The sequence below is a fragment of the Equus caballus genome, chromosome 4 (assembly GCF_041296265.1).
Source record: "Equus caballus isolate H_3958 breed thoroughbred chromosome 4, TB-T2T, whole genome shotgun sequence".
In the NCBI taxonomy this organism is placed as follows: Eukaryota; Metazoa; Chordata; class Mammalia; order Perissodactyla; family Equidae; genus Equus; species Equus caballus.
Genome location: NC_091687.1, coordinates 112,478,312 through 112,493,607, shown reverse-complemented (window position 1 = coordinate 112,493,607; position 15,296 = coordinate 112,478,312). Strand labels below are relative to the sequence as shown.

The following is a 15,296-nucleotide window of genomic DNA, read 5'->3' as shown; positions in this document are numbered from 1 at the left end:
CTTAGGGAAAACCTCTCCTCGTACATGAGCATCAGTCCTGGGTGTGAGACTTACACGTGAAGGCCCAAACTGGTTTAGAGGAAAATATACAATAATATCTTTATGATCTTGGCATAGATGAAAAATTTTTAAACATGGTACCCCAAGTGCAAACCTTAAAGAAAATGATAAATTAGAGTGTATTAAAACTAAGAAATTGTGAAAGCTGAGCCACAAACTGAGATAAGGTAGTAACACATATAACTGACAAAGTATTAGTATGCAGAATGTTTAAAGAACTCCTACAAAGCAATATGAAAAAGACAAGTAGCCCAATAGAATAATGGGTGAAAAGCACAAACAAAAATTTCAGATAAGAAGCAGTGTGAATGATGAATAAACACCCAAGACGGTACTCAACCTGATTAGTAATCAAAGAAATACACCTTGAAAGCACGTGAGATGCAATGTCACGGCTACCAATGGCAAAAATGTTTATATCTTACAAGTTGGTGAGGATGTGGAGCAAGAGAAACTCTTATAAGCTGATGGCAGGAGTGTAAATTGACATAATCACGTTGGGACATCTCCGTCCTAGTGATTCTGCCAGACAGTCCTCTGCTCGTGCCTGGGGACAGCACAGAAATGCTCCCAGCAGCAGTGATGGAGATGTGAAAGGAAAAGGAGAAACAGCCCAGTTGTCCACTGGACTGTCCGCTGGATCGGACAACTGACTGAAGAAATAACTTATGACATCCTGTACGTGTATAACGCAGCCATACAGCAACAAGGGCCGCAGCGACCTGTGAGAACATAATGGTTAGGGGAGGAAGCAAGTCAGAGAAGAACATGTGTTATTGTTCCATCTTATTAAGTTCAAACCCAGCAAAACTATGCAATAGACGCGTGTGTGAAAAGGTCTGGAGGAAAGGAACCGATCAACCCAGAATTCGAAGAGTTAGAACGTCTGATGGGGAGGAAGCGGGGGCCCACGTGGGGCTCACGGAGGATCGAATGTCGGTGTAATCCTCCATTTCTTTCTCAGAGTGTAGGTGTCAGGGGTGTTTGCTGTCTTATTATTCTGTATAACCAGCGCTTATTTTATAAATATTACTTGATATCTATCTAACATATAACTAAATATAAATATAAAATAGTGATATTTTTGAATTACAAATTAACAGAAAAATGTTTCTAACTATCGAGAGGAAGTCACCGTGAGTTGGGTAGGGAGATTCTTCCCAGGAACCCCTGACACACATGTTTAATAAAATGTTGCATTTTATACAGATGCAACTGATACATATTTATTTTGTCTACCCAACAGCTTTGCTGTTTCCTTCTCAGTGTGGCCAGGCTTCGGTTGTCTGTGCAGGAAGGAGCATGGCACGTTGTTTCGAGTGCTGGAGGGGCCTCTCTTTGGACTGGATTTGGTGGCAGGCAGGCCGGTCGCAGTCGGTGCTGCACTCCTCCAGCAGGTGGTTCTGCGTGGCCTGTCCACTGCCCCCCTCCCTGTGGTGGTCAGGTCAAGTGCACAGTGTCACAGGGCTCTTCCCAGCTGCCTCTCTCCTTTTCCTGGGACAGGCGAGCTCCAGTGCCCTGTGCCCAGAGCTTTGGAGGCTCACAGAGCAGACAGAGAGCCCACCTCCTTGTGGGAAAAGTTGATGCAACACCCATTCTGACAAAGGAAGAGCCAGGCAGCAACCCCCTCCTCCTGCCCCGTTCTTTCTCTTAGAATTCAGCTTTAAATGGTAGCTCCGGTTTTAGTAAATAATTGTCAGGGAAGTGGTTATGTTCCAGGGTTATTTTAATTCTTTCTGACAGTTAGCAAAATTAAATATGCAGACATTGTGGCAACATGCTGCTCTGAGATGACTTGACGTAAAATGATTAACATCACAACGTGTCCTTGTGTTTTGTGTTGTCACAGCGAGGTGTGTTACAACACAGCAGGGCGGCACGCCCTGCCAGCCAGGCAGATCGCCGGTGCCCCACAGGCGCCCTCCTGCACGCTGTCCCTCAGGCCTGTTTGACAGGCGGCTCTGCACCGGTTTGCTTTGCACACAGTCCGGTTCCGTGTGGCCGTGCGGGAAATGGCAGCCTTGTCTCATGACACCTGAGAATGTGTTCTTAAACCAGGCCTCCTGGAGCGGCAGCCTCCATCAGAAGAGAATCTTGAGGATCCAGTAGGGCAGCCTCAGATACCTTTTCTGGATTAACACTTTGATTTGAAAACTTGAACTGTGGGTGTGGCAAAGAACACCACTGGTGATAGGGATGTTAGTGATAGTACAGTTACAGCGATGGGAGTGACGCCATAGTGATGAGAGTGACAGGACACCACCACCGCCGCCAGCAGGGAGTGAGCCCTCCTCGTTCTGCAGTCCCATATGCCTTCCCTCAACACATAGTCCCGAGAGCGCCCTGTGTGCCTGACATCGGCCTGTGCACTGGGGCCTCCCATGTCACAGACGAGCCCCTGCCTTGTTGAGCTTACGTTCTAGTGAGGAGAGCCGATAAGAAATGAGTGCACATCACGTCAGATGGGATCACTGCCTGGGGAGCAGTAAGCAGGATGAGGGACAGGAGCCACACGGGTCACGGGGCTGTGTGCACGGGGCAGCAATAAAGGGACTTTAAACTGAGACATGGAAGACATGAGTCATGCTGATACCTGGGGACGACATTCTGGGCCCAGGGAACAAGCAGCCTGTGCCAAAGCCCTGGGCAGGAGGGCAGCTCTGGGAGTGTTCGTGGATGGAAGGAGCTGCAGAGGTGGGAGCAGAGGCCCGGGCATCGAAGGAGGGTCAGATCTGGAAGCCCGTGCACCTGTGGCAAGGACTTTAGACGGACCCTGAGTGAGGTGGACCCCAAGGCAGGGCTTTGCTGTGAGGAGCGATGTGCGGGAGCTGCATTTTGCAGGACCACTGCCGCTGTGCCGATCATCAGCCCACCCCAGCCTTCGAGGGTCAGGAGCACAAAGGGAGGCCCTGTGCTGGGCATCTAGTGGTTAAGAGTCTGTAGGAAGCTAACGAATTGTTAAGAAGTTCTGCCTTCATACTTTGAAAAAGATATTTTCATAATGAAAAAAATTGTTTAAATATATATCAAGCTATAGGTTTTATTTCTGGAAGTCAGCCAAACATAAAGGACAGCCGGACTGAATTATTATCCGGCAAGCTGGGGGTTCTCTTGATGGGCCAGTGGAGTTTGGATGAGTAATAAGTTAAAGCCATATACAATTCCTAAATTATTGTATATTTATTTATAAATGTATTTTCTTCCTTTTGTTTACAAAATCGCTAATTATATCATTTAACAAAGATTTTTATAAAATTTGTGCATTTAGATGGAAATGATACAAGTGTAATTACACACAGCGTATAAAATGTGAAAGTATTTTCATCACAAATATAAGATACATATCAAATTGAGAATTAAATTATTTATATGTCTTCAAAAAGGTTATTTTTTTAAAAATATTCTAAATGAACTATTATAAAACAAAATATAATTAATAAATGACAAAGCTTTAAATCAAAGTATGTAAATAAAGCTGCATTTTTAATTCTGTTTTTTGAAAATTTAATCAAATTGTAGTCATTTTTATAAAAACAAAATATATGCAGCTGTGGCCGCAGTGTCCTCCGTTGCCAGTGTAATGAACAGCAGTGTGATTCCTGCGTGCGGTGTCTAGAGTGGCACACATAGACATTGATAAGCAGTAGGCACTGTTCAGCATTGCAGGCTGCATCCCCACCGCCATGCACAGCTGCTACAGATGTGGTCTCATCCACGGAAACTTGCAGAACCACAAACTGAAAAGCAAAGAAACATGGGAGTGGACCCTCAGCATTGCTGGGAAATGACACTTCTTCAGGCAAGAATCTTTTGCTTTCAGGCTGAGAGGCAGGATTTGACAAGTTCATTAATGTGTGTCTGCTACAACTCAGACCCTCTCCACCCACTCCCAAGCTCAAAACCCTTGTGGCGTTAGACGGGAGTAACATGCTGCTTCCAGAGCAGAGGCCAAGGATGTGGGGGACCCTCCCCATGCCCAGCTTGCCTGTGGCCGCCCTGGTGGTGGGTCGAGAAGCCCAGGGCGGCATCCTGTTGATCACAGGGCAGCTCCGTTAGGGGTCCTTCTGTGGTCTCTGTCCCCTTACCCAGCGGGTTTGTGGGGTAGATAAGCTGCTCCAGGCCGAAAGCCCATCTGCAGGGGCTGAGGAGAGGCAGGGCCAGCAACCCCACAGGGCCGTAACCTTCCCTAAAGCAAGTCGGGCCCCCTGGTGCCACCTCACCTCCTGTTTTCTAATGGAGCACAGCCATTAAGTTATCCCATTGCAATGTAGATCGCAGAGGAGATTTCTGCACATCCTTTCAGGTTAAAATAACGGGGATCAAGAGAGAGGCAAAATTATTCCACTGTAGCTACGTGCTTAATTATATGGGATACTGCCTAAATTGTCAAGTGCAAAGAATTATTCTGATAAATTAAAATACTAATTAAAGAGGCTATTGCAGAATTTTGAGAACATTGTAGAGTTCTGCTTCTCCAGGTAATTTGCATATCCTTCATCTAGCGAATTTAATTTTAAAGGACTTCTCTTTTGTGTTTGGAAACCCTTTTTGTCTCCCGTGAAGATAAAAATGGGCTTTATGCATCGTTCTCTCCTTTATTAAAGCAGCTCCTCCCAGGGTCTCCGCATCCTGGCCTGCCGGCCAGCCCATAACCACCAGCTCAGAATCCACGCTGGGCCATAAAAATAACTCAGAACTGACATTTGACAGAATGTTTGGCAGAAGCAAGGCTCCTGCTTTACCCCCAAAATGCCTCAGCAAAGACAGAAAAAGTGGCCATGTCCTTGTGGAGTTCACAGAAAGGCTGATGGTGACCCTGCACTCGCACAGTGCTTCCTGAGAAAGAGTAGTGTGTGCACGGGGACACGCCCGTGGGAGAGGCGCCCTGTCCTGCCTGCTCAGAGGCAGTCTGAGGCCTGATGGAGGAAATCACGCCTGTGTGTGGGGTGCAGCCTACGAATGTGGAGAGACTATTTCTGTCGCAATTCCGTTCAGCAGAAGGGTGTCTGATAGAAAGCCATGTGGTCGTGTAGGGAGCCCTCGGAGGAAGTACTGTAAAATGATCAATGTGTAAGAACGGCATTGGGAAGGGTGTCCCGAGTGGCCTGAAAATCACAAAGCAGGCTGAGGACTACGAGGCTTGTTTCTCTTTTAGGCATATTTGACCTAAAAAACCCAGAAGGCTTGCTTAGAATAAATTGTGTACCTTTTACATGTGCTAGAGAAAAAGCAAGATTCCACAGCTTCTCCATTTTTCCATCGCCACCAATGAGAAATTGCAAAAACAAAAACATTAAATAAAATAAAGAGAGAGACAGGTGTTGTTGGACAGGAATTGGCCCCGAGACTGACAGAAAGGTGGAAAAGGAGCACAGAGCGCCTGACGTCCCCAGACGCCGCAGCCACCAGGGGAGCTCGCGGACGTGGCAGGAAACTGTCCGCCATCTCCCAGGAGGTTCCTCAGGCAGAGAGGGAAGCCGGGGCTTCTGGAATCTGGGTTCTCACAGTGCCCCCACTTCCCTGCGCCTTCTCAGGGCGTGCCGGCGTTCAAGACCGTGACTGAGTTGTGACTTGAAGTGAACCACGGCGTTGGGTGCGGCTGGCTGGCAGGATTCTGGAAGGAGCTATGAGCAGATGCTGCGCACATCTCAGAAGGGCTCTCCGGGAAGCGTTGTGGCAAACGGTCTCCATTTCCTTTGTGGAAGAGCCCCATGGTGGTACCCAAGGGGAACCCTGTAGCTGGGACTGCCTCACCAAGACCCCAACTGCTGTGATGTCCTGTGGAGAATGTGAAGAAATGAGGGCAAAGTGACGTATTTTGGGGTAGATTCATCGCTTGTTGAACAACCACAACTAAAGAACATAATCTGTGGGTTAGTATAAATCTGAAAGACAGTTACTGGTCCACACCGCAGGGCACCTGTCCTGGGTCTGTCCTAGTCATCTTTATGTGTGTGCATTTTTGGAGGAAAATAACGGGAGAGCTGGTTAACATCTGCATTCTGGGTGAAGAGTCTATGGGATGGAAGGATGTACCAGACATTGCAAAGTGAATTGTAACAGAGACAGATGTGATGTCCTGACTCAGGCTGACAGTGATGGTCCACCTGCCGTGTTCCATCCATCACACCTGCAGAATAGGTGACATACTCCTGGGGGACTTTGCCAGCAAGACTCTGAGTGACAATGACCCCTCTGTGCTGATGCTGGCCAGACCACATCCAAGTGACACGGTCATATCTGGTGGCCCTCTTTCAGATGCATGTTGGACACAGAGAGCTGCATGCCTGCACACACACCCTTCCAGCCACTGGCGCCCCTCACCTGACAGACCTCACCTGACCACCTCAGACAGACGCAGCTGCTATCATGGCCCCCGTTAGGATGTCAGGTCGAGAAGGCTCGTCTCATTCCTCACAAGGCCGAGCGCCTGGCACAGGGAGTGTCTGAACAAGTGCGTGGATGAATGGGTGCAGGGGGAGAGGTAATTCTCTCATTCAACCATGCTTCCGTCTGGCTAATCCTGAAAGTAGCTGGTGGTGGGAGATGGAGGCACGCTTTTAGGAATGGACATGACCAGAAGCACCTCCAGAGTTTCTGATTTGAAGGCCTAGACGGGCAGGAAACAACATTTTTACAAGTGCCCAGGTGGAGGGGTCTAAACCCACTGCTGCGAGGAGAGGGGAAGGAGCAGGCTGTCCTGAGAGAGGAGAAAGCAGGGCCTCTCCTGGCTCCCCTTGTGCAGAAGAGAGAAGGGCCCGTCCCGTCCCGCGTGGCTCTGAGAGCAGGCGGAGCTCAACTTGGAAGTTCCTGCGACATGTGACTGTTGCAGGAGGAAGATGTAACCTGAGTTGTCTAAACAAGGTCGCGAGGGACACTTGAGCTGATGTTCAGCCTCTGAAACGAAAACAGAAGCATCGATCGACAAATGGCAGCACTGGGGATGAGAGATGATGGGCACTGCAGAGCAGCGAGCAGGCAGATGCTGTCCTCCTCCTGTGAATGGCCTCTGGCCAGGCTGCCACACGGACCCAGAGAAACAGCTGAGGAACCACTGCCGCGCGCCGAGCCCCATGTGTGCACGGCACAGAGGCTCCACACAGTCCCGCAGCCACTTGTCAAGTGGGCATCGGAGTGCCCAGGTCTCATAAGGGAAACTGAGGCAGGGTGCAGTTCAGTAACGAGCTCAGGACACAGGCTGGCCGTCCTAACTGCAGATACCTTGTTCTGTTCAGCTCTGTGAGGAACTCCCCCCTGCAGATGAGAGGAATGATGGCCAGCGAGGAGCTGAAGGTCACTAGGCATTATGTGCATGTGTGGCTGTGTGCCAGTCTCCACTTTTAAGAGAAAATGTCTTGGGAACAGGTTTTGCCCAGGACTTTAAAGGATAAAATGGGAAAATTTTATTGGATAAGAGGAGGCAGACTCTGCTATCCATGCAAAGTTTGGGAAGCGGCAGCTCTCCATGGATTTCGTGTCATTCTAAGGGTAAAATGAGTAATTAATTGGCAAAACAAAGGGTGCCAGCAGTGAGCACCTGCAGGGACTCAGGGAAGCACAGAGGCTACGGAGCAGACAGAGAAATGGGCTTACAGGACGGTGGGTCCTCAGGACGTGCCATTGGTGGCCACAGAGCACGGGGAAGGGAGAGTGGATGGTGAGGTTCCGGGGCTGCGGGAGCCTAGGATTGGCTGGCATGGGGAGGAAAGCACGCAACTCTCCCCTCTGTACAGCCATCCATCACACGAAGGAAGTGGAGCCAGGGCCTCATTGCAGGCCATCCCGCAGAAAGGTGAGGAGAAACCGTTACCAGGGGTTGGACCAGGGCTCGCCCCATACAGCTCACCCCTGGCTCGCTCCGCCTCGACGTGGCGAGTCCGCTGGGGCCAGGGCTCTCTGTGGCCTCAGATCACTGCCCTGTGTCTTCTGGTGGATAATTCCCTCGAGTGCTTCATTCAGTTCTTGGTGACAAGCCATTTTCCCCTCAGCTCTTTTCATCAGGTTCGAGTCTCAGAATTCCCTGGGTTTCCTGCCTAGACCCACTTGCAGGACACTGACCCCGAGCAAGGCCAGCCTGGTGGTGTCCTCGTCGCAATTAGCATTGGCCTTGGGCTGTGGGCCAGACCATGTCCTGCAAATTTGTATGCTGAATCCCTACCCCAGAGTGACTGTGTTTGGGGGTTGGGGGTTAATTAAGGGTATATGAAGTCCTAAGGGTGGGGCCCTAATCCCCTAAGACCCGTGGCATCACAGGAAGAGGGAGAGGAAGACCTCTCTCCACACAGAGAGAGGGCAGCTGTGTGCGTCCAGGAAGAGGGTCCTCCCCAGACACCAGCCCTGCCGGCACCTCGATCTCACCCCGGGCGTCAGCCTCCAGAGCTGTGGGAAGTCGACGTCTGCCACTTAAGCCGCGGTGCGTGGTGTTTGTGGCAGAGCCCCAGCTGACTGCGGCCCCTCGGAGACAGAGCGGCTGTGAATCCTGCGGTTCAGACCTGGAGTTTAGGACGAGATGGATTCGCCTCTGGCTCTCGACAGTGCCACACCCTGTGTCTCCTCAGTTTTCCCATTTCTAAGATGGAGGCAACACAGTCTACTCCCTGGGCGTTTCCAGGGATGAAGGGAGGCCCAGTGTGCGTGCCGGCCTGGCTCGGTGCTGCATGTGGCCGAGTTATGGGTGTTTTCATTGTTTACTTTGTGGTTGGGATTTGACTGGCACTTTGGCCTTGGGTTGGTTCAGAAGGAGGAACCGGTCCCTGTGCTCTGTGAAGCCCTTTACAGCTTCAGAGACAGCCCTCGTTTACACAGTTTGGGTGGTTTGCCCCAATTGCTGGTGGTTTTGAACTGACTAAACTAACTTTTAAGCAGTCGAGGCAGCCTTGAGAGCAGCTGAGCAGCTGGCTGGGCTGTTGGAGTTGCTGTGTTTCCTGGAAAGAGAGCTCGCCTCGTGCTGGGCCCTGAGGAGCAAAGATGAACTGGCGCCTGTGCCCTCCACGCGGGCTCAGGCAGATGTGTGAGGGACCAGCCACGGCACAGCGCCATATCTCATGGACTCCAGGCCTTTACGTTGTTCTATGAACCACTAAAAAGCAAAGACACCACCAATTAAACTGTAACATAGTGCTTTCTAATCAGTTGGACTTACTTTCTGCTTATTGAATCAATCTTTCAGGCTCAGTCATCAAAGTTGCTGCTGCGCGTGTGTCAGAGGAGTGTTCTGGCTTCCACGTTCAGAGTGTCATATTCCTACACGACACCTGTGGGTTTTCCACATGACAGCATTGCCGGGTCATCAGGAGCATTTATTCATTTATCTTAGGTGAGGAAGATTGTCCCTGAGCTAACATCTGTGCCAATCTTCCTCTGTTTTGTATGTGGGATGCTGCCACAGCATGGCTTGATGAGCAGTGTGTAGGTCTGTGCCCAGGATCCAAACCAGCGAACCCCAGGCTGCCGAAGCTGAGGGTGTGAACTTCACCACTGCACCACCAGGCTAGCTCCAGTATCTCTTAAAGAGTCTATGAGATGATCTTCCAAGCAGTATCTCATCCAACCAGCCGACACCCCTTCTAGAAGTTTCTGGAGCTTGTCAGAAGGTGCCAGTGGAGAATTTTCTGATAGAAAGGAGATGCATATTCTTTCAAGGCCGTCCAGTGGTGGCGGCAGGCGACTGTTCAGTAGGCCAGGTTTGCACGCAGTGCAGTGACTCTGTCAGGCCCAACTGTAGACGCGTTAAGATGTAGGGGAAATGCACCTTTTAGAATCAAGGAAATATGATGTTTTAAGACCTAAAGTTTGGGTATAAACAACGTATTATACCGGTGGGGCTGGAGCCAGTTCGTACCAGCTCACTGGAGCTCATTTTTACTCTTTCAGGAATTTTGTGAAATTAAAATTTCACATTATGCCATTATAAAAAATTAAATTCTACATACTTACAGTTAAATTATGTTAAAAAAACAAAAAAGGACTAGATCCCCAACTCATCATTGCGCGATTTGTTTAATACATTTTACTATCGTCTATGCCCATGAGATTCTCGCCGTATCTATGTGGTGGAAACCCCGGATAATGGTGTGGTACCACCGTGCATCTCTCCCCAACTCCACTTGGTGACTTTATATGAGCATCCTGACGGCGTCCACACGTAGGAGTGACAACACCACAGTGCGAGGTTGCCTAGGGGTGTGGTGAGCCCACACAGCAAAGCTGTAAGATGCGAAGACGTGTCCTTGCTGCAGGCTCCAGGGGCGGGTGGTGCCAGGAAGGCCTCCCAGCGCAGGGCAGTTCAGGCTGCTTGCAAGATGATCGTGTTGTCACCGAGCTGAGAAGGTCGATGATGTGTTTCTGGCAGGGGAAAGGGCCTGCCTGAGGGCCTGGGGCAAGGAGACCAGCCTGGACCTCGGAGACTGGCTGGGCAGGGCTGTGTGTCTGCGGGAGAGCTGAGAGAAGGGCTTGGAAGCCCTGTTGAGGAGTCTGCAGACAGGTGAGCCAGGGAAGGAGTCTAGGCAAGAACCAGCAGTGTCTGGCCTTCTGCACATGGTGGAGATGGACCAGCTCTGACGGCGGGTCGCATGGGGCCACCACCTGCTTCGTAGACGAGGTTGTGTTGACACAGCCAGGACCACTCCCTGTTCCCTTAAGTCTCATCCTGCTGCCTTCACACTGCGGGGCAGGTGGTCTCTTTGGCAGGTCCAGCCTGCAGTGCCTGCCGCCGGGCCCTGCTGGACGCTGGCTGATCCTTGGATTGCACCATCTCCAGTGTTATTGTTGGGCTGGTGTTTCCATCCCTGAGGCTGAAATATCTGTTACTGCTTTGCAGCAAAAGGTGGAGTGCTCTTTAAATTCCACTTTTATGTACTTTCTGTTTCTCAGCCTGTTTAAGAGTTCAGTAACTATTATTCCCCCAAAAGCAGCTTGCCGTTCAGTAAATGTTTCCCTTGTTTGCAGAACAGTAAAATCGGCTGCTTCATGCTCTGTCTCTTACAGAACGTTCTCTTCCAGTCCAGGTTTACTTTGGGCCACGGCCCCCTGCCTCCCTCTGCTACCTCAGCTTAAAGTGTCTGGAGGCACCATCACTCCACCCAGACGGTGCCGCCTCCCTCTCTGAGTGCGTGGATAATCACCCAAATGTAAAAAGCAATGTTCACTTGTTCAAAGGGAAAACTTTCCACAAGACAATGAAGAGGCCTGCAGGGTGGGGAGTGCCATCTGCTGTGGGTCTCATTTGTATCACTCTAAGAGACGCGATTTCATTACCCAGATTCACGTACGTGTGTTACAAGAAGAGGTGAAAGTAATTGCTGTCTGCTTGCTCCCTCATTCTGCATTAATCACAAGCACAGTGCACTCTTCATTCTTAGGGCTTGCAGTAAAATTCTATTTTTTCTGGTTTTCATTTCCAAAATGATGGCTTTATCCAAAAGAATATTTCTGCAGAATCGTAAGCCAAGGTCAATTGCTTTGTGATCCAGCTTCCTCCCGACCAAGGAGGGCAGGTGGGCTTTCGGTGTTAGCATCAGGATTCTTGGGTTTTCATTTGTGTCTGCTAACTGTCTCCAGGGCTCATTTCTCTTGGTCTGATGTGGAGGGTAACTCATGCTCTGAAAGTCTTCCTTGTTCTAAGTCAGGAGCAAATTAGGGTGAAGCTCGTGTTGGAGCTGAATTAATATGGACTGTTTCTCACGGGGCACAGTAAGAGGGACTAGAGCGGCTCCCAGCCGTCTCGGAGTGAGTGCACACGCGCAGTCGGGCCTTTCAGGGAGTCTTCCCTGTGAACCAGAAGTCTAGCTAACGGGGCATATTTCCCAACGATTACGTAATTAATAGCCATCCTATTCTAAAATAAAACTTGACAGTTTGCAAAGCATGCATTCGAACAATCTCCCATCCAGTGATGACAGCAATTCTGAGGACTTCCCATGATGACTCTGTGTAGATGAAGCGGAAGGCGCACGGGCAGGCTGGCCCAGCACATCAGCTCCTGAGTAGGAAATGGGGTCCCTCGCTCAGGTTTTCCAGCTCCAGGCAGGTTCACACACTGCAGTTATTAGGCTGTCCGAGCAGTGGTGTAACGGAATTTTTCAATAGAGCAAAATGCTCAGGCTGTGTTGAGAATGTTACCTCTCCAAGCTGATGCCTCTGTTTCTTAATTTTTCCTAACAGTTGAAAACAAGGACAACTTGGAAAAAACATCTGGACTGAAAATCCTTCAAACCGGAGTCGGGTCGGTGAGTAACTGAGGGGCTGCCCTCTCAGATGCGCTCGATCGCGGCCTTGGTCTCGTCTCTGGGTGGAGGCCTGGTGAGCGGAGGCGGGGGGCGGTGAGCGGAGTGTGGGTCGGTCCGACGAGGTTGGAGGTTGTGCTGACTGTGGGGGGACCTGCTGGGTGGCGCACAGCAGCCCTCACTGACTGAGGGTGCTGACCCCTGTGGATGGCTAACTTGATGCTGCTTTTGGTTTCCTTTGTTATCATAATTTGGTGTCTCCTCAAGAAAAAGCAGTTGTGGATGAGAAAAACAGAGAAACCTTCAGAAAATGTGTACTTCCTCCTTCAGTGTTTCGTTATTGCTAAATTTGTGGACCTGAGAAAGCCAAGAGAAATTGTTCTTTCCTCCGGGATTCGGTGGGGCCTACTTCTGTCTTCCTTATTTAAAGACACATATTTGGGTAAGGGCCATATCAGAGAATGAATGCCTGCGTAATATAATTTAGAATCTATCAAACAGCAGTCATGTCCTAACATTGCTGTGCTGGTATCAGAAAGAGGTACTTGACCAGACACTCCATCAGCAATTAAAGCTGATGGCGCTCACCTCCGGGACCCCTGGCTGATGCCTGTGTTCCCAACCTCAGGCAATTTAATGAATTGTTCTCAGAACAACGGACGTGATTCCTCCCAGGAGTGGTATGTTGCCACTCATAAGTCAGCGTGGACTGAAACCAATCTGTGCTATCGCATTTGAAATTCTAGATTTCACGGCACTCCCCATTACAGATAATTAACTGTTAAGGGGCGGCTTATTGATGAGTGCTCCTTGCTAACCGCAGAGATGTCCTCCGCACAGCCACTTGGAGGCGAGCCGCTGTCTTTGGGGAAATCTCCTGTTCAGCAGTCGTGAGTCCTGGCTCTTGAAATAAGAGGTTGTTTAATTGGTGGTTCTTCAGCAGCAGAGGCCGCCGTGCTTCCCGAGCAGGGGTGTGTAAGAACAGCCTTGCGGAAGCGCACTGGGCCTTGAAGACACGCGTGTTGCAGTGACCCGGTGGGCAGAGTGCAGGAGAGAAAACAACTGATGACTGACAGAAACTTGTCAGAAAATGCTTGAAGGGACTGAAAGACACTCCCGTTCTTGTTTTTTCTCACTCCCTGGCCGGCTCAGCCTGGCTTAATGAAGCGTTTGACAGCTGAGGACTCTGGTCTTTCCCCACCGTAACGTGCTGTACCTTTAGCAGTCAGTGAGGGTGAGGTGGAAATCAGGAGTCTGTGGGGGTCCCAAGACCATCTGTACCCCGTGGAGGGTGCAGTGACCGTGGCAGAAAGGGCCAGAATGGCTTGGAGGATCGAAGTCCGTGATGGAAGCATTCCACTTTGGCTGCCTGTATCTTGGGTGTAGAAGTAGACATGAAATCCTCCTTGCCCTTCCTCTCCCTTCTCATCCCCGTGAAGTGGGATCCGGTTTGGTGCCGAGTCATTCCACAGGAGGGATATTGGTGTCCAGTGATCGGGGAGCAAATCCAGACTGGTCCAGGTTAAAGCCACTCGTGTAGGCTGAGCAGAGAAAGCTCTGATGCTGCGAACCCTCCCCCATTACAGGGCATGTCGGCCGTGTGGGAGGCCGGCTGGGGGCTTGGGAAATGTGCTCTGGGGAGCTGAGGCAGGTGCCGCCCTGGAGGAGGGGAGGCAAGGCAGGGCTGCCTTGGGTGATAAGGGGACCCCAGGGCTGGTTGGGGGATGCCTGGCGTGGCACCTGGCACTCAGTGGCCGTCCTCCTGATGGAAACGTGGTCTCCTGCGGTTCAAGAAAGAGAGGTAGGACGTGGCGATGGGGTCAGCCTGCTGACTGGCTGGCTCTAGTCAAGCATGGCTTTCGTACATACCCTGCCAAACATGTTCTTAAACATCACGAGATCTAACGCCGATATCAGTAAACCTTGGGCCTGAAGGGTGGGCCTTCCTCTCTGTCCTGCTTAGGACAAGCGGCTCACTCCCGATCTGGGAGGACATGGGGGTCAGGAAGTTGTGACTTCCTTCTCCTCGCTCCTCCCCAGGGTCACCGCCAAACTCTGCTCTCAGTGACAATTCCTGCTTTGGTCCCTAGGCCATCTCTGGCAACCTCTGACCTCCAGTGATTTTCCTCATCTACCAGGGAATTGAGGGTTTTTATTCTCTTCAGGACTTGATGTAATCTGTTAATGAACAAAAATTCAACTCATAAATTTAAAAATCTAATTAGCTTTATTCAGTGATTTGTGAATCGAGGAGCATCCCATCTAGTAAATAAAAAGTAAGGCCTCTGGGGAGTTGTACAAAGTGGAAGTATTTAGAGGCAGAAACTGGGTGGGACAAGGAAGTTGTCAGCAAAGGAGAAGAAAGATTGTTCCAGGAAGGGCCCCCTTTCTCTGGGGGAAGGTGCAGGGGTCTTATTGGGCAGATGACCTCGCCAGCGCTGGTCAGGAATTTCTGGACTGAACAGTGTAAGGTCACCTCCCTGGGAGAGGCTGAAACTGCAGTTAAGTCTTGGTTTGCTTCCTGGGGGTAAATGACTCCCCCTTGAGCCTGTTATTTGTTTTTTTAAGAGTTCCTTCAATCTAGAGCCCATCATCAACTCTGCAAATTATCATCTGTTATCTCTCTGAATGTTGCCTCTCTCCCAGGTTCTCTGTTCTCACTACATGACTCAGTTTCCTCTGCTGTCCAATGGTGGTGATCACCGAGTCTCCCTCACTGGGTCGTTGTGCAGATTTGCTGAGATAATAGATGTGAATGCCTGGACATAGTGTGCACTCTGCAGATACTCTCTTCCTCGGCACCGTCCTTGGTACCCTGCCACGGTGCTCCTCTCAGACAGGTGTGGGCCTTCTCCGTGCTGTGTCTCAGACTGCTGTTTCATACTCTCCCCTTTATCTCAGTGCCCCGTGATGGATTATTTCCTCACACTGTATTCCGAATCTCTCCTTCTCTGCATCTAGCCTTTTATAAAACTGAAATGTTAGATACTTTTGTTTAGTTACTGTATTTTC

General features: G+C 50.2%; 1 protein-coding gene across 4 annotated transcripts in view; it reads left to right on the top strand.

Moving 5' to 3' along the window:
• Positions 1-15,296, top strand: part of PTPRN2 (protein tyrosine phosphatase receptor type N2) — a 931,942-nt gene that overhangs the window by 599,733 nt on the left and 316,913 nt on the right. For all 4 annotated transcript variants that reach the window (XM_070266124.1, XM_023640190.2, XM_070266125.1 and 1 more), the window contains one exon: positions 12,223-12,287. In XM_070266124.1, coding sequence (XP_070122225.1) covers positions 12,223-12,287 — 65 coding nt within the window. The remainder of the gene's footprint in view (positions 1-12,222; positions 12,288-15,296) is intronic.